The 22,012-nt window shown below is 38.6% G+C and overlaps 1 protein-coding gene and 1 pseudogene across 6 annotated transcripts in view; both read left to right on the forward strand.

Annotated features, from left to right (window-relative positions):
• Positions 1 to 2,702, forward strand: part of MFSD14B (major facilitator superfamily domain containing 14B) — a 130,825-nt gene extending 128,123 nt beyond the window's left edge. For all 6 annotated transcript variants that reach the window (XM_061424881.1, XM_061424885.1, XM_061424882.1 and 3 more), the window contains 2 exons: positions 129 to 271; positions 972 to 2,702. In XM_061424881.1, the coding sequence (XP_061280865.1) occupies positions 129 to 271; positions 972 to 1,220 (392 nt within the window). In that variant the 3' untranslated portion in view covers positions 1,221 to 2,702. The remainder of the gene's footprint in view (positions 1 to 128; positions 272 to 971) is intronic.
• Positions 2,703 to 2,790: 88 nt separating this feature from the next.
• LOC133252367 (coenzyme Q-binding protein COQ10 homolog B, mitochondrial-like) lies at positions 2,791 to 17,852 on the forward strand (annotated as a pseudogene).
• The last annotated feature ends 4,160 nt before the right edge of the window (positions 17,853 to 22,012 follow it).

Raw genomic sequence — 22,012 nt, forward strand, 5'->3', positions numbered from 1 at the left:
TATCAGTATGATGGGTACTCAGTCCAGCTTAATCAGTATTTTATAGTTTGAAAAAAAGGGCTCTAAAGTCTCCAATCTTGAGATGCTTTTCTGAGAAGACTGGCTCCCTTTTCTTTGTTCTGACTTAGGAGTTGCCCAGGGTATCATAACTGGAATAAGAGGACTCTGTAATGGACTGGGGCCAGCCTTGTATGGCTTCATATTCTACATGTTCCATGTGGAACTGACTGAGTTGGAACCAGAATTGATTTCTAACAATGCCGCCCTACAGGTAATTTGGTAATAAGCCTAGTTTTTAACAATTGTATCTGATTAGAGCAAAATCTTGTGACCTTAAATTTGGAAAGTGTTCTTATTTTTATAATATTACTATTGTATTTGACAGTAGTGTGTGTTCATTGCTTCTTGAGACTAGGGCGGGATCATTTCAGTGATAATGTCTTATGTAAAATATTTGTCTTGCCTTTGTTCAGATTCTGTTTTCACCTGCATAATTTCTGTGGTCAGAATGCTGTCCTCTGGTGAAACTGAGGCCAAATAAAAGATGAAATAACCTAAACTTCCAGCTACAAATTGAGCTGAAGTGCTTTTTCTACCTTTTATTTGCTGTTACTTCCCTGCTTCCAATCTATGTATAATATAGATTTCTGCACAAAACTGGAATTAATGTTCTTACATATACAGACTGCATGATCTCTGGTCACAGGGCAAGATTAGAGATAAACAGCTGTGCTTACATATTTGGTTAAGCTGTCGGAAAGCAGTGATTAGTTGCCCTCCATTGTATTCCAGACACCAGGCTTTGTTAGAATTTGCCATGACAGTTAATGAACATTTGCTAATGAGAAAGTAACTCACTTTTCAGTGGTGTGGTTTTTATTTATTTTTTTTTTTTGGTTTATCCAGTACTAATTTTAGTTTGAAAGGCTAACCAAATTCTTCATATCTTCATTTGTTTCCACACCCACCAGGGAGCTGTCATCCCAGGCCCACCATTTTTGTTTGGGGCGTGTATAGTTTTTATGTCTTTCCTGGTTGCTGTATTCATCCCTGAGTACAGTAAAGGTGGAATTCAAAAACACAGCAACAGTATCAGTGGCAGCCTGGCCAACACTCCAGAACGGGGCAGTGATGAGGACATTGAGCCACTACTGCAGGACAGCAGCATCTGGGAGCTTTCTTCCCTCGAAGAGCCTGGGCATCAGTGCACTGAGCTATAAATTCTGCAGAAAGGATTCTGTGGACGCCATCTCTGAGAGCCATGGGGGAGCCACACCACATGGAGACTTCATGGTGCTGGGGCGGGGATACCAGTGGCACCCTTCAGGGCTGAGTTTGAGAAGTAACCACCTCTGTCCCTCTGTCTTCCTCCCCTTCCTCCTCCTGTGCCTCTTACCCCATTCTTTTCCTTTTCATTATACATTAGAACTAAATAAGATTTGAAATATACTTTTCTGCAAGTTATCTGGGATCCACATTCAGACACTCAAAATCTGTGGTAGAAATGATGGCTTTCCTTTAATAATGTCAGTGTAGGAGTGATCATGTCCTTTTCAAAAGGTGCAGGATTGTAATACAACTGCTGTCTCTGACAAAATTTAAGATAAAAAATCCCATATTTTCTCCTTTCCTGTTCCTCTGAACTGTGTGCGTTTATCCCATGACAGTTTGTGAGTGGCTGCTTCAGGAGTTGCTCAGTATCAGGGATCTGTTGCCTTTGTTCTAAGGTCAGCAAAAATCTAGTCTTACTCTCCTTTCTTTCTCTACTTCCTATTCTTGGCTAGAATGAAATTCAGCATATACACCTCTGGATAGTAACAATACTGATTAGTATTATTTAATACTTTTACCAGAGGAAGGAAAATTTTTTAATAAATCTAAATCATGAAGAACTAGCAGTTCAGATTCCTGGACCTAATGTCTTGGTTAGATCCATGGTGATTTTACAGAAGAAAAAGATACATCAAGCATTCTGGTGGCAACATAGAAATTGGAGGGTGCTTGTAAGAAGGTTCTCAACAAGGTAAACATTCCTAAGTGCAGATGAGAGTTAGTAACTGGATGCCAGTGGAGTTTATATCCAAGTTTAGACTCATGTAATGTTTTGTTACTATTTACTCCCACCCACATATCCTGTGTCCTGCTTTTGACTGTATCACATCCCTACCTTAACTGTTATATGTAGGCATTTGTTTTCAGTCTTCGTTTTCATCTGTTATCTGCATTTTAAATCTCATAGGAATATGCACAGCAAATCCCTTCCTAAAATATGGGTTTAGGAAGCTCAGTTTCACAAGTGTCTTGCTAATTTTTCAACATGTTTTATGGACAAAGAAAACTTTACAGATTTATGTGTTTTGCTGCACGGTAAGTGGAGCATTAACTAGGGCCCATCTTTAACATAGCACTCCTTTGAAAGTTTTATAGGTATGAAATATATGTAGCTATATCATAAGGAGTTTTAATTTTCTTTGATGGGGTGCTGTGTAAATCTTGTATTTATAAATATAATGAAAGTATTGACAGAAAAAATATATATACAACTTTTATAAAGGATTGTGTACTGACTGAATACATTTAAAAGAAAATATATTTTGAAACCTGTTCTGCTATGAACAAAGATAACATATCTTTTTTTACTATGCTGTTGATTTTTAAGTTAAGCTTCCTAATGCATAATAAATTTGCAATGGATACTTTTATGTCTTTTGTATTTCTTTAAAGCAAATGGTACCATTGATCTTTAGGTTCTCCTTTGGGTGACTTTCAGCTAAAATAAGTTTTTAGTCCTTAAGCTAATGCAAAAGATATGTGTATTTTCAAAATTAGTTTCATTTCACAATCTTCAAAATGAGTTCACAACTTTTTAAAAATTTTTCAAAAAGCAGGGATACAAACAGTTACTTGTACACCCATGTTTATTAGCAGCATTATTCACAGTAGCCAAAAGGTGGAAGAACTCAAGTGTACATTGTTGGGTGGGTAGATGAAGAAAATATGGTATATACAAAAATGGAATATTATTCAGCCTTTAAAAGGATTCTAACACATGTTATAACATGGATGAACCTTAATGTTATGCTAAGTGAAATAAGCAGGATGCATACTTTTGTCACAAAAGGAAAAAAACTGTATGATTCCACTTATATGAAATATCTAGTCAAATTCACACAGAAAGTAGTGGTTGCCAGGACTTGGGGGAAATGGAAGTGGAAAGTTATTATGTAATGGATAGATTTTCAGTTTTGGGCTTTCCCTGTGGCTCAGTGGTAAAGAATGTATCTGCAATTCAGGAGATTCAGGAAATATGGGCTTGATCTCTGGGTCGGGAAGATCTGGGGAAGGAAATGGCAACCCACTCCAGTATCTTGGCTGGAAAATCCCAGGGACAGAGAGGACCCTTGCGGGCTACAGTCCATGGAGTTGCAAAGATTTGCAAGAAAAATTCTGGAGATGGATGGTGAGGCTGGTTGCACAACAATGTAAATGTACTCAATGCCATTGAACTAACCTAAAAATGGTTAAAATGATCCATTTTATTATTAGGTATATCTTGTCACAATTTTTTTAAAACTTAGGTAGATTTTTTAAATTGAGATAGAAGTCACCATTTTAACCATTCTACAGTGTACAGTTCAGTGACGTTTAGTTCATTCACAAAGTTGTGCAACTATTAGCATCAATTCCAGAACATTTCCATCATCCCAAAAGGTAGACCCCATCCCCATTAGCAATCACTACCAATTTCCCCATGCCCATCCCCTGAAAACCAGTAATATACTTTCTGTGTCTGTAGATTTGCCTATTTTGAATGTTTCATATAAATGGAATCATACAGTATGTGACATTTTGTGTCTGGCTTCTTTTACATACCATGTTTTCAAGGTTCATCCATGTTGTATCATGTGTCAAATTTTATTCCCTTTTGAGGGTGAATATTCTATTTTGTGCATATACCAAATGCACAAAATGGAATTTTCCTTTATTCATTTATCAGTTGATAATATCATTTGGTATTTGGATGGTTTTCACTTTTAATATGAATATTAACTCTCTGTGAACATTCTTGTCCATGTTTTTTGGTGAGCATATCCTGTTAGGTATATATCAGGGAGTAGAATTACTAGGTCATTTAGTGGAGAAGGCAGTGGCACCCCACTCCAGTACTCTTGCCTGGAAAATCCCATGGATGGAGGAGCCTGGAAGGCGGCAGTCCGTGGGGTCACTGAGGGTCGGACACGACTGAGCGACTTCACTTTCACTTTAGTACTATTTAACCATTTGAGGAACTGACACATCAGCTCCACATTTTACTGTCCTATCTGTAATGTCGGAGAGCTTCATTTCTGTATTTCTTTACCAATACTTGTTAATTTCTGTTTTGTTGCCACTGTTTGTAGACATTCTAGTGGGTTTAGAGCGGTATCTCATGGTTTTGATTTGCATTTCCATAATGACTAATCGTACTGAGCATTTTTTTGTGTCCTTATTTGCCATTTATATATATATATATATTCTTTTTTTTTCTTTTTAAAGAAATGTCTATTCAAATCCTTTGCCTATTTTTGAATCAGGATGACTCTTCTATTGTTGAGTTGTAAGAGTTCTTTATAAATTCTGGACACAGTTCAGTACAGTTCAGTCACTCAGTTGTGTCCTACTCTTTGCAACCTCATGAACCACAGCACGCCAGGCCTCCCTATCCATCACCAACTCCCAGAGTCCACCCAAACCCATGTCCATTGAGTCGGTGATGCCATCCAACCATCTCATCCTCTATCGTCCCCTTCTCCTCCTGTCCCCAACCTTTCCCAGCATCCGGGTCTTTTCAAATAAGTCAGCTCTTCACATCAGGTGGCCAAAGTACTGGAATTTCAGCTTCAACATCAGTCCTACCAATGAACACCCAGGACTGATCTCCTTTAGGATAGACTGGTTGGACCTCCTTGCAGTCCAAGGGACTCTCGAGAGTCTTCTCCAACATCACTGTTCAAAAGCATCAATTCTTTGGCACTCAGCTTTCTTTATAGTCCAACTCTCACATCCATACATGACCACTGGAAAAACCATAGCTTTGACTAGACGGAACTTTATTGGCAAAATAATGTCTCTGCTTTTCAATATGCTGTCTAGGTTGGTCATAACTTTCCTTCCAAGGAGTAAGCATCTTTTAATTTCATGGCTGCAATCACCATCCACAGTGATTTTGGAGCCCAGAAAAATAAAGTCTGACACTGTTTCCCCATCTATTTGCCATGAAGTGATGGGACCGGATACCATGATCTTCGTTTTCTGAATGTTGAGCTTTAAGCCAACTTTTTCACTCTCCTCTTTCACTTTCATCAAGAGGCTCTTTAATTCTTCACTTTCTGCCATAAGGGTGGTGTCATCTGTATATCAGGTTATTGATATTTCTCCCGACAGTCTTGATTCCAGCTTGTGCTTCATCCAGTCCAGCGTTTTCTCATGATGTACTCTGCATATAAGTTAAATAAGCAGGGTGACAATACACAGCCTTGAGATACTCCTCTTCCTATTTGGAACCAATCTGTTGTTCCATGTCCAGTTCTAACTGTTGCTTCCTGATCTGCATACAGGTTTCTCAAGAGGCAAGTCAGGTGGTCTGGTATTCCCATCACTTTCAGAATTTTCCACAGTTTGTTGTGATCCACACAGTCAAAGGCTTTGGCATAGTCAATAAGGCAGAAATAGGTGTTTTTCTGGAACTCTCTTGCTTTTTCCATGATCCAGCAGATGTTGGCAATTTGATCTCTGGTTCCTCTGCCTTTTCTAAAGCCAGCTTGAACATCTGGAAGTTCACGATTCATGTATTGCTAAAGCCTCGCTTGGAGAATTTTGAGCATTACTTTACTAGCGTGTGAGATGAGTGCAATTGTGCGGTAGTTTGGGCATTCTTTGGGATTGGAATGAAAACTGACCTTTTCCAGTCCTATAGCCACTGCTGAGTTTTCCAAATTTGCTGGTACTTTGAATGCAGCTCTTTCACAGCATCATCTTTCAGGATTTGAAATAGCTCAACTGGAATTCCATCACCTCCACTAGTTTTGTTCATAGTGATGCTTCCTAAGGCCCACTTGCCTTCCAGGATGTCTGGCTCTAGGTGAGTGATCACACCATTGTAATTATCTGGGTCGTGAAGATCTTTTTTGTACAGTTCTGTGTATTCTTGCCACCTCTTCTTAATATCTTCTGCTTCTGTTAGGTCCCTACCATTTCTGTCCTTTATTGAGCCCATCTTTGCATGAAAAGTTCCCTTGGTATCTTAATTTTCTTGAAGTGTTCTCTAGTCTTTCCCATTCTATTGTTTTCCTCTAATTCTTTGATCGCGATCAGCATTGATCAAATTGATCATTGATCGCTGAGGAAGGCTTTCTTATCTCTCCTTGCTGTTCTTTGGAATTCTGCATTCAAATGGGTATATCTTGCCTTTTCTCCTTTGCTTTTCACTTCCTGTCTTTTCACAGCTATTTGTAAGGCCTCCTCAGACAGCCATTTTGCTTTTTTGCATTTCTTTTTCTGGGGATGATTTTGATTCCTGTCTCGTGTACAATGTCACGAACCTCTGTCCATAGTTCATCAGGCACTCTGTCTATCACATCTAGTCCTTTAAATCTATTTCTCACTTCCACAGTACCCACTGGACACAGTACTCTTGATCAAATGTATAATTTGTGAATTTCTCCCATTGTGTGGGCTCTCTTTTCACTTTCTTGATTGTATCTTGATGCACAAAAGTTTTAGTGTTGATAAAGTCCAGTTTATCAGTTTTTTTTTTTCTTTTTGGTGCTTTGTTTGGTGTCCTATCAAGTCCAAGGTTATGAATTAATATGTTTTCTTCCTCTAAAAGAGTTTTATAGTTTGCATTTTCACATTTAGTTCTTTGGCCTTTCTTGAACTTACTTTTGTATGTGGTGTGAGGTAGGATTTCAGTGTCATTCTTTTTTGCACGTGAGTATTTAGTGACTGAGCATCATTTGTTGAAGAGATTCTTTCCCCACTGAATTGTCTTGGCACCCCCTATTGAAAATTAAGTGAACAATGATGTATGGGTCTATTTTTGAGCTTTCTTGTCTCTTGGTCTATTTTTTCTATCCTAATGGCAGTAGCACACAGTTTTGATTACTGTAGCTTTATCATATTGAGTTTTTAGATCAGAATGTATGAGTTCTCCAACTTTGTTCTTTTTAAAGGTTTATTGACTAGTCGGTGTCCCTTGAAATTCCTCAGGAATTGTAAAACCAGCTTTTCCATTTTAGGGAGGGGAAGGTAGTTGGTATTGAAAGAGTTAATTCTTAGGTAGATTGATAAGAAGTCTGGGGGTCCCCAGGAGGAGAAAAGGACAAACTTTTTTTTCCTACATTCCTTGATGTTAGTCACATGAAACATTTTTTTGTTTAAGCCCAGAGCTAATGATTATACAACAAAAAACAATTCATCTTACTTAGGGATATGTTTTTCCTTAAACTCTGTACCAATGATTATATAACAACAAGGTGTCTTGCTTGAGGACATGTTTCTCTTAAGAACCTTCTGACTAATCCTGTCATCTTAAAATGTAAATTCTGGGAGTGGTTCTGGTAGAACCTTTACAAACTTGAGACATTCTTTTGATTTATTGTTAATAACCAACTGAAAAAGTATATAGCTGTCTTGCTAACACTAGTGAGGGGGCATTCTCTGTCCCCCTTCTGATGTCTTATGTCAGAAGCTTTCTGCCTTTTTTCACTGCAGTAAAACTTTTGCCACAAAAAAGCTCTGAGTGATCAAGCCTGGTCCCTGATCCTGAAGAAAAATCTTTGGAGATCACCGCCATAAGCTATCAGTATCGTACTAAGGATTGAACTGAACTTGTAGATCATTTTGGGTGTAGTAAGATAATAATCTTAATAACATTATGCCTTCCTAACCATGAACATGGGGTGTCTTTACATTTAATTTCACTTTTAGACTTCATTTCTCATGTATAAAATGCATCTGATTTTTGTGTGTTGATTGTGTATCCTGAAACTTTGTTGAATTTATTGGCTCCAGTAGTTTTGGGTTTGTGTGTGTGTATGTGTGTGTTACTCTTAAGAATTTTCTGTCTTAAGGATCATGTTATCTCCAAGTAGGTAGTTTTCCTTTCCAGTTTGGATGTCTTTTATTTATTTTTCTTGCCTGATTTTCTGACTAGAACTTCCAGTATATCTTTGCTTTCTGTCTTCTTTATCTTAGGAGGAAAGCTTTCAGCTCTTCACCTTTGAGTATATTAGTTACAGATTTTTTAATAGACAACCTTTATCATGTTGTGGGACGTTCCCCTTTGTTTTTTGAGTGGAGTTTTTGTTTGTTATTTGTTTAGTTTTGTTTTATGATAAAAGGATGTTGGATTCTGTCAAATGTTTTTTTCTGCATTGAGATGATTGTGGTATTTTATTCTTCATTCTATTATTGTAGTGTATTACATTGGTTGGTTTTCATACGTCGATCCACTCTTAAATTACTGGGATAATTCCCAGTAATTATCCCACTTGGTCATAATCTTTAATATGTTGCTGGATACCGTGCACATTTTTTACTTTTTAAAGATTTTTTCATCTATATTAACAAAGAGTATTGGACTTTTCTAATGATGTCTTTCCAGCTTTGGTAATGCTGGTTTCATAGAAAATGTTTCCTTCTCTTCTGTTTTTGAAAGAGTTTAAAAAGAATTAGTGTTGATAGTACTTTAAACATTTGATAGAACACTACAGTATTAAGTTACCCCACACCAGGTATTTGAACAGAGAATTTAATATAAGGAGTAGTTAACTATACTGTTAACTAGGCAACCAAAAGAGTGAAGCGAGAACTCTAAGGCAGTGGGTAGTGGCTCTCAAATTTCAACATGCATCAAGGTCAACTGGAGTGCTTGTTAAACACAGATTTCTGCTCACACTATCTGAGTCACTGACTCAGCAGGTTGGATAGTGCTAGAAAATCTGCATTTCTAACCAGTTCCCAAGACGTGCTGATGTTGCTGATTCTGGGACCACAGTCTGAGAAGCATGTATCACGGGATTAACAACTGTAGTTTATCCAGAATGAGGGAACAAAGGGAACAAATTCGAATTATTAAAATCTTAGGGAAGATTCTCCATGTGGTTGGGTCTCAGACATCTTCAAAGAACAACTGATGGTGTTTCTAGGCCTGGAAGTAAGGTGTGTATGGAGGTGATACAGTGTACCCGGGGTTCTGTCCATGATGAGAAAACTGAAAACTGGATTTAACTGCTGCTATGGGAAGGAACTACCTTTGCCAGGGTAAAGAAATTGTTGGTATGAAGCTATGAGAAATGAGAAGACAGGAGGGAGTCAGTCAGTGCCCCTTCCTCTTCAGTTTGCAGCCTCCTTCTAAGCACCCTCCATTGGTAGAGCTAACATATGAGCTGACAAAAACAGAATGGGCATGCCAACTAAAGGGCAAGTTGGAACTGAAAGACCGTAACTGAATCACTGGTTGCTACAACTGGTGTGAGCTCCTGTGTGGCCACCAACAAACTCCGTTCTTCTATTTAATGAGATGTAACTCTTATTTGCAAGGGATGCATCCGCCCTGTCCACAAAATTAGGAGGCACAAAATCTTAGTAGTGAGTTATCTGTCACTGAACTATGTTGATTACTTCTCAATCCCCAAATAATCATAGTCCCATTTGAAAATTCTTTTAGCAAAAGGTATAATTAACCTGCAATAAAACTTGTATAAAATCAGAAGAGAAGAAAATGCTAACTCTACATGTACACACACACCAGCAAAAGGAAGGAGATGATAGTCACCTGTCCTGTCCTCGCTTCTGTGACTGGTCACGTGACCTTCGGTTCAGTTCAGTCACTCAGTTATGTCTGACTCTTTGCAGTCCCATGGACTGCAGCACATCAGACTTCCCCTGTCCATCATCAATTCCCAGAGCTTGCTCGAACTCATGTCCATCGAGTCACTGATGCCGTCCAACCATCTCATCCTCTGTCATCCCCTTCTCCTCCTGCCTTCAATTTTTCCCAGTATCAGGGACTTTGACAATGAGTCAGTTCTTTGCATCAGATGGTGAAAGTATTGGTGCTTCAGCATCAGTCCTTCCAATGAATATTCAGGACTGGACTGGTTGGATCTCCTTGCAGTCCAAGGGGTTCTCAAGAGTCTTCTCCAACACCACAGTTCAAAAGCATCAATTCTTCAGTACTTAGGTTTCTTTATAGTCCAACTCTCACATCCATACATGACTACTAGAAAAACCGTAGCTTTGACTAGACAGACGTTTGTTGGCAAAGTAATGTCTCTGCTTTTTAATATGCTGTTTAGGTTAGTCATAGCTTTTCTTCCAAGGACAAGCATCTTAATTTCATGGCTGCAGTCACCATCTGCAGTGATTTTGGAGCCCAAGAAAATGAAGTCTGTCACTGTTTGCTTTGTTTCTCTATCTATTTGCCATGAAGTGATGGAACCATATCCATGATCTTTGTTTTTTGAATGTTATGATTTAACTCAACTTTTTCACTGTCTTCTTTTATATTCATCAAGAGACTTTTTAGTTCCTCTTCACTTTCTGCCATAAGAGTGGTGTCATCTGCATATCTGAGGTTATTGATATTTCTCCCAGCAATCTTGATTCCAGCTTGTGCTCCATCCAGCCTGGCATTTTGCTGATGTACTCTGCATATAAGTTAATTAAGCAAGGTGACAATATACAGCCTCAATGTACTCCTTTCCCAATTTTGAACCAGTCCCTTGTTCCATGTCTGGTTCTAACTGTTGCTTCTTGACCTGCATACAGATTTCTCAGGAGGCAGGTAAGATGGTCTGGTATTCCCACCTCTTTCAGAATTTTCCAGTTTGTTGTGATCCACACAGTCAAAGGTTTTGGCATAGTCAATGATACAGAAGTAGATTTTTTCTAGAATTGGCTAATATTTAAAACTTCTGCTTCTACCCATTCCATTTCCTTGACCTTCGATAGAACTTCAGCTTGTTGGTGTTTTCTGACAGGTAACCAAGATCTGAATTACTAACGGATCTGCACCCTCAGTAGTTGTACCACCATCATCATCATTATCATTGGTACCTGTAATTTTTCAGTAATCTTGTTACTAGGCATGGAGTACTAAGAACTATCTCAGAGAATCCCTAGAGTTCTGGACATAGCTCTCCTTTCCCCTCACTCGCAGCAACTTTGTCTCCTGCCTCAGTGGCATGAGGAGGCCAAGTAGGAGTCTCATTTCCCAGTGCAGTGGAACCATAGATGTTTCACCTCATAGCAGCATTACCCACTTCTCTCCAACTGGCATCTCAGAATTGCAAAGAGGGTTAATTAAAAAGCCTCTTGATGAAAGTGAAAGAGGAAAGTGGAAAAGTTGGCTTAAAGCTCAACATTCAGAAAACTAAGATCATGGCATCTGGTCCCATCATTTCATGGGAAATAGATGGGGAAACAGTGTCAGACTTTGTTGTTTTAGGCTCCAAAATCACTGCAGATGGTGACTGAAGCCATGAAATTAAAAGACGCTTACTCCTTGGAAAAAAAGTTATGACCAACGTAGATAGCATATTGAAAAGCAGAGACATTACTTTGCCAACAAAGGTCCGGCTAGTCAAAGCTATGGTTTTTCCAGTGGTCATGTGTGGATGTGAGAGTTGGACTGTGAAGAAAGCTGAGCGCTGAAAAATTGATGCTTTTGAACTGTGGTGTTGGAGAAGACTCATGAGAGTCCCTTGGATGGCAAGGAGATCCAACCAGTCCATTCTGAAGGAGATCAGTCCTGGGATTTCTTTGGAAGGAATGATACTAAAGCTGAAACTCCAGTACTTTGGCCACCTCATGCGAAGAGTTGACTCTTTGGAAAAGACTCTGATGCTGGGAGGGATTGGGGGCAAGAGGAGAAGGGGACGACAGAGGATGAGATGGCTGGATGGCATCACTGCCTCGATGGACATGAATTTGAGTGAACTCCGGGAGTTGGTGATGGACAGGGAGGCCTGGAGTGCTGCGATTCATGGGGTCAAAAAGAGTCGGACACGACTGAGCGACTGCACTGAACTGAACTGAACTGTGATGGAAAGAGAAGCCCCTTCACTTCCTCCCTTGTGTCTTAATTCCTTATATTCTGGCTCTGAGAGTATGCTATATCATTTCCCATACAAAGCTATGGAGCTTGGATTTTATTCTTTTTAGCTTTTTTCTTTCTCAGTTCTGTGATTAAGTCAGAGGGAATGACCATCTTGGCTAGGTCTCCCTGTCTCTTTCTAGCTTGCTTGTGTTTGAAAACTTTTCCTCCTTTCTTTTTATTTTTAATGTTTATGTGTTTGCCTGATCCTCCTTGATGTTGAGCCCAGAAATCTTCTATCTCACTCCTATTACCAGTGCAGCTCCACTGGAATGGCCTGAGCTATGAGGTTCTCTGCAGTGACTCTCAAATGTCTTATGTATCAACTAAGAGTAACTGTGCATGTTTGTCTTTGGGATACTAAAATACATTGATCTCTAATACTGGCTGTAATTATTTTAGTTCTAATAACTTTATTTTATATTTTGGTCATTTGGGCTAAGAAGAATAAAAAGGCTTATATTTTCTAAAATTTTAAAAGGGAACATAACTTGTAAAAATGTTATGAACAACCCTATGATATTTGAGGGCAGAGGTGAGGTAATGTGGAGATTATTAGTCTGTTCATACTTAAGTATTAATTGGAATTTTCTTTTCAACTCTGCCTGAGATTAGCTTCTTTAAGTTGAATCATTTATAATGCTCAAGAACATGAACAGGTAAAGATAAATGTATTACAAAATATTAAGATGCATTAGATGTATTAGGGTACTTCAGTATTTTAGCTATTTGGGGATTTTTTTATGGTTTATGTGTGTATAGCTGCATTAATGGTCATCATGGCCATTTTTATAAAGCTGTTACTTGTCTTGGAAAGAAGGTAATAATGAGTAGAATCATTGTGTTCTAAAATATGACCACTAGATGACAGTGGTTAGACAGTGGTTTTCACAGTTAGGGCTAATGCAGAGCATTGCTTGATTCTATTAGAACTTTAAAAAAAAAAAAAAACAATTTTGTGACAATGGGCATTTTTAAATATCTGCATACCAAAATTCTTGAACAGTAAATAAAAAGAAGAGTAAAAGGGAAGAGTGGTAAGAGCTTAAAAAGTACATTCATCTATTTTCTTTTCTGACCATAGTAATTTTAGAAGACAGCATTGTCCTCTTCTGTTGTGTAAGAGTGATTGAGTCTTCCTTGTTCTAGCCTGACTTTTCTATCAGTGTGACAAGCTGCCAAAATTTCACTTAGGGAAGTTCTAAGTCTCGCCAATTGCTGGTTTCAAACTTGAGAGTTTAGGATATCAGCAAAGATAAAATTGTGAATTTTCTGTTGTATGGCTGTTGCTTTATAATTATATAAGAATCAAAAAGCCTTTGTCTAAATAGATTTAAAATCTACTTTCCTGCCATTAAAAACACAAAAAATATTCTTTCAGAGTTTTTAAGAGACCAAAATTCACTTGAAAAGATGATAATTGGGGCCTGGTCCCGGCTTACTGGTGACGGGCTTCACTAAGATGATCATGGCACCTCAGACAGGTAAGAGAGCCCAAAGGTGGTCTCGGGATGCCTTCCAAAGTCAGCACAGCCGCCAGAACCCTCGCTCTAGCGCAATGCCTGTGAGGAATGTCAGTTAGCTTCCTGTGGTATACTGATGAGCAGAACTCTTCCACTACATACCTCAATTTTGCCTAAGAAGATAAACGCAAAAACCTTCTTCAGAATTGCTGCACCATTAATAAACAAAAGAATATTCAGAAAGGAGAATTGTAGGTTATTCTATGCAGGAAATGTATGATGAAATGGAGAATTACAAGCATTTTGTTCTTTGGTGCAAAAAATCAGATATAATATCAAGGAAATCTGAATACTGTAAAACACGATTAGAAATTGAATTTCCACCTGTATTGAAGTGCAGTACATCAGTAGTAACCTTGGTGAAACCACATTTGGTGAAGGTATCCTGTACTGATGGGAAGCTCTTCAATCATTTGGAGACGATTTGGCATTTTCACCCAGGTCTTCCTGGCTACCCAAGAACTTGTACTTTGGATTTTTCAATTTCTTTTGAATTTTGCTCACTTCTACACTCTCAGCTTGCCACAATATTTTTTCAATGAAGTTGTAAAGTAGATGGTGGCTGCCTTTGAAAGAAGAGCATGTAAGCTGTATGTTCCAGAAACAAACATACCTCAGGAAATGATGTTTCATGAAATTCATCACGTGTAAAGAGAAAATGAAATGGTCACCTACTTGTATCTAGTTTATTCACTTTTAGGAAGTGTTTTCATCATTTGCTTTCAGAAGTCAGAAAGCATATGTCGAACTCAGCTTTGATTATAAACCCATACCGTTGAAAATTTACACTTGGAATATGGAACCACATGTACATAGAATTCAATCAAGTATAATTTAGAGAAGTATGTATGTTAGCATATTTACAATAATAGGATGTCGTCACTGTTGCTAGAATACTGACATCATTCATTTGAGCAGAAATTGAAACTGTAAATTTAAACCTTTTAATTATTACCTCACCTAAAAGAGGTTGGTTGAGATACTCATGCAGTGTATACTGTATTAACCATGTCACATTTAAGTTATTAATTTCAGACTATTTGTAATTTATTGCCTTAGGGCCTGCCTCATGGCTTAGGATATTTGAGTAATAACCAGATATTTAAAAAAAAAAAAAAAGAAAAACTGACTTAAAAATACTGTTAGTGAAGGTTCCCTGACACTTTTCTTATTTTTAAATTGTCCCTATAGGTAGTAGTAGATAATTCAGTATTATACTAAGGTTAACTTCCAGATAAACAACAATTTTTTTTTTTCCTTTTCGTGAGTGATCCAGAGGGTTTTTTTGGTCCAGAGTTTTAAGCTACTTTTCTCATAGTTCGAAACCCTCACCCTGATACTCTGACTGCTGAGTCAGTAGTGCTGAATCCATGTCAAATTTTGCTTACAGCAGTGGGCAATAGATCAAGATAAGTTGGTTTATATGTCTACAGCACCATGCATCCTTATTTTCTATTTATTGTGTATTCACTTTCAATAATGTATTTCAAACTGATATTTTTATAAACAATCAACATAAGGACTGAAGTAGTAATAAAGTTAATTTGTTTATTTTTTGTACAGTTAAAGATGAGGGGGAACAGATGGAGGAGTAGGTGGAGGTGGAATACATCTCTCTCCATGGATACATCAGGAATACACCTTCAGACACAGAAGTGCATACAGAACACCAGCTGAAAGCATACAGGAGGACCTGACCAGTGGAAAATCTTATATAGAACCACGCAAAACTCAGTAGGATGAAGGAACTAGGGGAAAAAATAGGAGTGTTAGTAGGAGTGGACATATCCTCAGCAGGTGGGGGAATGGAAGCAGGGGTCCGATCCCCACAGTGGGGCAACTGTCTGAGTCAGAGGAGAAACATTTAAGTGAAACAGCTGATCTGTGGCAGCCTAAACGGAATGAGAATCAGACAGTCCTTGCCACAGCCATACATACCCTGGACAGGGACGCGGGTACCCTAGAAGGCGCAGCAGCTGGGAGCTGGAGTTTAGGGATTGTGGAGCAAACCCAGTTCGAGAGCTGCTGTTGACTGTGCAGAGACGGATCAAGGGGATATGAAGGGGGAGATCGTGGTGGGAAATGCCTGCAAAGGAAAGCTGGGCAGCCATGGGAGCAAGGCAATACTGCTGAGTCACTCACAGAATGTAGAGCCATCACCATAGCCTCTCTCCACACGCCAGCATTGGCAGTTGAACAATAGAGAGGCTGGCCCATCAAACACCTGAGGCACTGAACTACAGAGTAGGACCCCACCCAGGGTGCCCCTTTGAGTCCCTGATGGGGTCTATGGAGTAGGACCCCAGTCAGGGGCGGGAGGGCCTCTATGTGCCTGACATGTAGAACAACAGAGAGGGACCCCAGGCAAGGGATTCCCTCTAAGTGCCTGACCAGGCGGAGCTATGGAGAAAGACTGGCCAAAGAGGCCTTCTGATAGCCAGCTACAAGAGGCTCGAGAAAAGACTGACAGGGCCATAACTCCTGCCACGGAGGCAGTTTGTGTCCCTGCACACTTGGTGCTGCCAGGGTCCCTGCAAGCCAAGCAACTGCACCACCTTCACGCTCAACTCTCACTGGGGCAGAGCTACCACACGCAAAATAATAATAATAATTAAGTCTTGTGTTTATGTGCACAGGGTCACTTTGGTCCTGTCCGGCTCTTTGCAACCCTGTAGACTGTGGCCTGCCAGGCTTCTCTGTCAGAGAGGGGGATTCTCCAGGCAAGAATACTGGAGCGTATTGGCCAAAACTGGTTGCCATACCCTTCTAGAGCACTGTATTTCCTGCTCCCCTATCCGCCAACTCCCCTGAGTACCTGGTGCTGCCAGAACCCCTGCGACCCAAGCAGTTGCACCATCTCCACATCTGGCCCTCACAGGGACAGACCCAAGCCCTCCACGGCAGCCTCAGGAACAAACCCCACTGGACGACCCACATGGAGAGGTGGAAATAAAACCACAGTTGAAACCCAGGGGTAGTGTGGCTAAGGAAGAAGACCCAAAACCTTCCCACCAGCTGTACAAGCTTCAGATTAAATCCACACAATCAAATAGGCAAACTCTATATCTATGGAATATATAAAAGGACACTGAGAGCTCCCGCAAAAGAAAACACACTAGCTCTGATAGCTCTGGACATTGGAGGCAAGAACACACAGAAGTAGGACCAGACTAGAATCTCAGCAGCCCCCACAGCAGGTCCAGAGATCAGCACAATGTTGGAGGGCATCCTAGTGAGGTGAGGTGGACTATGATTTGCAGCACGAGAAAGGACTGACAGCAGTGACTCAAGAGAAATATTTATTATTCTTATTTTTTGACTTGTTCTGTAGATTCTTTTGGGTTTTTTTCTCTGCACCCCCCTGACCCCTCATTGTAGTTGTCGATTTTATTGGCACTAAGATATCCAGTTAAGCTTTTCAGCTTTTTTTTTATTCCTTTCTTTTTCCTCAGTCACATTTTTTATTGTCATAAACCTCTGCCTCTAGGTTGGGCTTTTGCAGTTCTGGGGAGTTTTCCTCTTTTCTTCTTTTCTCTTTTCTTAATTTTAACTTTTATACCTATTATTATTTTTTCTACATTTATTCCTTTGTTTGCTTTTATTACTGTTATTTTCCCCTTGCAGTTAATCTTTAATGTATATAAATATCTACCTCTATTTTACTTTGCATATCTATTTCTTTCTTTTCTTTCTCTCCTTTCCTCTCAACATATTTGTTAGTTTTATTTTCATTGCATTATTCCCCAATTGGCACCTTGCTTTAGTTTTGTTTTCCAGTTTGTGCTTTAATTAGTTTTGTTTTGGTAGGTATAATTTTTTGTTTCTTTTGCTTGCTGGGTCAATCTATTGTACTTAATATTTTTTCAGCTGTTTTGATTTTGCTTATGGGTGTATATGTAAATGTATATATTCAGTCACACTTTTTATTGTTATAAACCTCTGCCTCTACACTGAACTTTTGCAGTTCTGTGAAGTTTTCCTGTTTTTTCCCTTTTTTCTTCTTCCATTTTTTTTCTCTTTTCTCCTTTTATAAGTTTTAATTTTTAAAACCTATTATACTTTTTCTACATTTATTCCTTCATTTTCCTTTCCTACTGTTCTTTTCCCCTTGAATTAATCTTTAATGTATATAAATCTTTTTCATCTACCTCTATTTAACTTTGCATATCTACTCTTTCTTTCTTTCCTTTCCACTCAACATATTTGTTAGTTTTGTTTTCATTGCTTTATTCCCCACTTGGCACTTTGCTTTCCTTTTGTTTTCCAGTTTGTGCTTAAGTTAGTTTTGTTCTTAACTGGTAAGTATAATTTTTGATTTCACTGGATCAATCTACTGTACTTTATTTTTGTTGGACTGCTTTCACTTTTTTCATGGGTGTATATGTACCTGTGTATATTCCATTATTTTAATTATTATTTGCCTGATTTTGTACATGCCATTTGTCTGGAGTTCATCTTTGGTTTCTCATTTTTGGATATTTGTTTCACTCTCCCTTAATGCCATAACAAACCACTTGTGGAATCCTCATTCCTGACCAGAGATCAAACCCCTGAACCTTTGGAGTGGGAGCACTGACTCCAACACCCTAGACTACTAGGGAACTAACCCTAGGGAGTATCACATAGTGAGAACTCACACAAAGGAAAGCACTTGAATACAAGACCCAACATCAGCCAACCACCAGTAGCACCCTGTGCAGGATGCCTCATCTAAACAACAAACAAAACAAAAATACAAACCCAATCATCAGCAGACAGGAGTACCACCTCACTCAGCCTTGCCCATCAGAGGAAAAACAGCACAAATCTCACCCTATAAGAAGCTCACACAAACCACTGGACCAACCTTAGGAAAGCAGAAACCAAAAGGAATAAAGAATACAACCTTCTTCAAGGAAAGAATTCATCTTTCCTTAAAGCCTGGGGAAAGGAGACCTCAAACACAATAACTTTAAAAAATATATGAAAAGGCAGAGAAATACTGCACAAATGAAGGAACAAACTAGAAACACAGAAGTCCAAATAAATGAAGAGGAAATAGGAAACTTACCTGAAAAAGAATTCAGAATAATGATAGTAAAGATGATCAAAAACCTTGAAAAACAAAATGGAGAAAATGCAAGAATCAATTAACAAAGACCTAGAAGAATTAAAGAATAAGCATACAGAGACAAACAACACAATTTCTGAAATTAAAAATATTCTAGACAGAATCAATAGCAGAGTATCTGAAGCAGAAGAATGAATCAGTGAGCTGGAAGATAAAATGGTGTAAACAACTTCTGAAGAGCAGACTAAAGTGAAAAGAATGAAAAGAGCTGAGGACAGTTTCAGAGAACTCTAGGACCACATCAAACACACCAATAGTCGATTTATACAGGTCCCAGAAGAAGAAGAGAAAAAGAAAGGGTATGAGAAAATTGTTGAAAAGACTATACTTGAAAATTTCCCCAACATGGAAAAGGAAATAGGCAATCAAGTACAAGAGGCACAAAGAGTCCCATACAGGATAAACCCAAGGAGAAACATTCCAAGACACATACAAATCAAACTAACAAAGACTAAACACAAAGAAAGAATATTAAAAGCAGTAAGGAGAAATGACAAGTAAAATACAAGGGAAGCCCCATACACTTAACAGCTGGTCTTTCAGCAGAAACTCTGCAGGCAAGAAGGGAATGGCAGGATATATTTAAAGTATTAAAAGGGGGAAATCTACAACCAAGATTACAGTACCTGGCAAGGATCTCATTCAAAATTGATGGAGAAATCAAAAGCTTTGCAGACAAGCAACAGTTAAGAGAATTCAGTACCACCCAACCACCTTTACAACAAATGTTAAATGGATTTATATCGTCAAGAAATACAACAGAAGAAAAAAGATCTACAAAATCAACCCCAAACAATTAGAAAATGGCAATAGGAACATATATATCAATAATTGCTTTAAATGTAAATGGATTAAATGCTTCAACCAAAAGACACAGACTGGCTGAATGAATACAAAAACAAGACCTGTATATATACTGTTTACAAGAAACCCACTTCAGACTTAAAGACACATATAGACTGAAAGTGAGAGGGTGGAAAAATATATTCCATGCAAATGGGGAGCAAAAGAAAGCTGGAGTAACAATCCTCATATCAGACAAAATAGACCTTAAAATAAAGAAGATTACAAGAGACAAAGAAGGACACTACATAATGATCAAGGGATCAATCCAAAAAGAAAACATAACAACTGTAAATATCTATGCACCCAACTTAGGAGCACCTCAAAACATAAGACATACACGAACAGATATAAAATGAGAAATTGACAGTAACACAATAATAGTAGGAGACTTTAACACCCCACTCACACCAATGGATAGATCATCAAAACAAAAAATTAATAAGGAAACACAAGTCTTAAATGATATGTTAAATGAGTTGGATCTCATTGATATCTTCAGGACATTCCATCCAAATGCAGAAGAATACACCTTCTTCTCAAGTGCACATGGAACATTCTCTAAGATAGACCACATCTTGGGTCACAAAAATTCAGTAAATTTAAGAAAATTAAAATCATATCAATTTAAGAAAATTCAGTAAATCTAAGAAAATTGAAGTCTTGTATATATATATGATTTCAATTTTCTGCATCTTCTCTGACCACAGAGAACATGGAAGCAACCTAGATGTCCATCAACAGATGAATGGATAAAGAAGTTGTGGTATATACACACAATGGAATATTATTCAGCCACAAAAAGGAACGCATTTGAGTCAGTTCTGATGAAGTAGATGAACCTAGAACCTATTATACAGAGTGAAATGAGTCAGAAAGAGTAAGATAAATATCATATTCTAATGCATATATACAGAATCTACAAATATGGTACTGAAAAATTTATTTTTAAGGGCAGCAGTGGAAAAACAGACAGAGAATAGACTTATGGACATGGGGTGAAGGGAGGAGAGGGTGAGATGTATGGCAAGATGCCGGAGTCCAGCTCCAGCAGCCAGGGATTCAACCTGAAGGGATGAGCAGTGTCGGCGAGAAACTGAGGCAGCCTCTCATTTTGCTTGGACTGCCTGTTTATTTCAAGCTTATGATTCTCTTTTGTACTTTTACAAAAGCATTAGGTCAGAGGTTTGATATTTTTAGTTCCCATTGACCCAGATTTATTTTTCTCCAAAAATCATTGTTGCCCCTCTAAAGGAGTGCCTTTCTCAGCAATTTTCTCATCTACTTTTTCTCATGTGTCCTTGTGAATACACTGTAACTCATGCTAATGTCTGGGCTGCATACCACATTCCTCAGTTTAATTCTTATCTTTCTAAGTCCATTTGCCCCTAGTATCCTAAGCTCACTATTTCTTAGAAAGGGCTTCTTGCTAATAATATCTCTAAAGTCCCTAATTTCTATAAGCTATAGTAGAATATGCTAATATTACATTAATCCTTAAATCTTTAGCTTCTAACTATTTTAATTATTCCTAAGCCCTCAATTCAGCAAACTCCTTTGCCATAAACACTTTTTTCACAAATGGGCTTCAGATAGCAATCCCTCCCATGGCCTCAAGCTGCGGCCTGTGTGCTCACCCTGGAACATTTTTTTGTAAAAGTCCTTGAACAAATGTCAGTGATTAACTTTATGTACTATTCTTTTAGCACAGCTGCAGAAGGCTTTATGCCTTCTCGTGCTTCTCTCAAAAACAATAAGCACCTTAATATTCTCTTCAGTCAACTCAGCCAAGGAAAGGAAAAAACAAGTCAGAATCACAAAGCCTAACTGCTTCATTCCAGGTCCGTGCCTGCGGAAAAAAGGGAGGGGGTTTAGGGCCATGCATCCATTTTGTCACTAATGCCTAACGCAGCTCCCGACAGCAAGAGTAGCATGGAAACTTACATTACCGTATGTAAAACAGATACCCAACGGGCATTTGCTGTATGGCTTAGGAAACTCAAACAGGGTCTCTATCAATTTAGAGGGGTGGGAAGGGGCAAAAGGTGGGAGGAAGGTTCAAAAGGGAGGGGATATATGTATACCTATGGCTGATTCATGTTGAGGTTTGACAGAAAACAACAAAATTCTATAAAGCAATTATCCTTCAATTAAAAAAATAAAAGAAGATCCACATAGTAAAAGTTAGGGTTTTTCCAATAATCATGTATGGATGTCAGAGTTAGACCATAAAGAAGGCTGAGTGCCAAAGAACTGATGCTTTCAAATCATGGTGCTGAAGAAGACTTCAGAGTCCTTTGAACAGCAAGGAGGTCAAACCAGTCAGTCCTAAAGGAAATCAGTCCTGAATATTCATTGGAAAGACTGATGCTGAAGGTTTGGCCACTGGATGTGAAG

Source organism: Bos javanicus, chromosome 8 (genome assembly GCF_032452875.1).
Source record: "Bos javanicus breed banteng chromosome 8, ARS-OSU_banteng_1.0, whole genome shotgun sequence".
In the NCBI taxonomy this organism is placed as follows: Eukaryota; Metazoa; Chordata; class Mammalia; order Artiodactyla; family Bovidae; genus Bos; species Bos javanicus.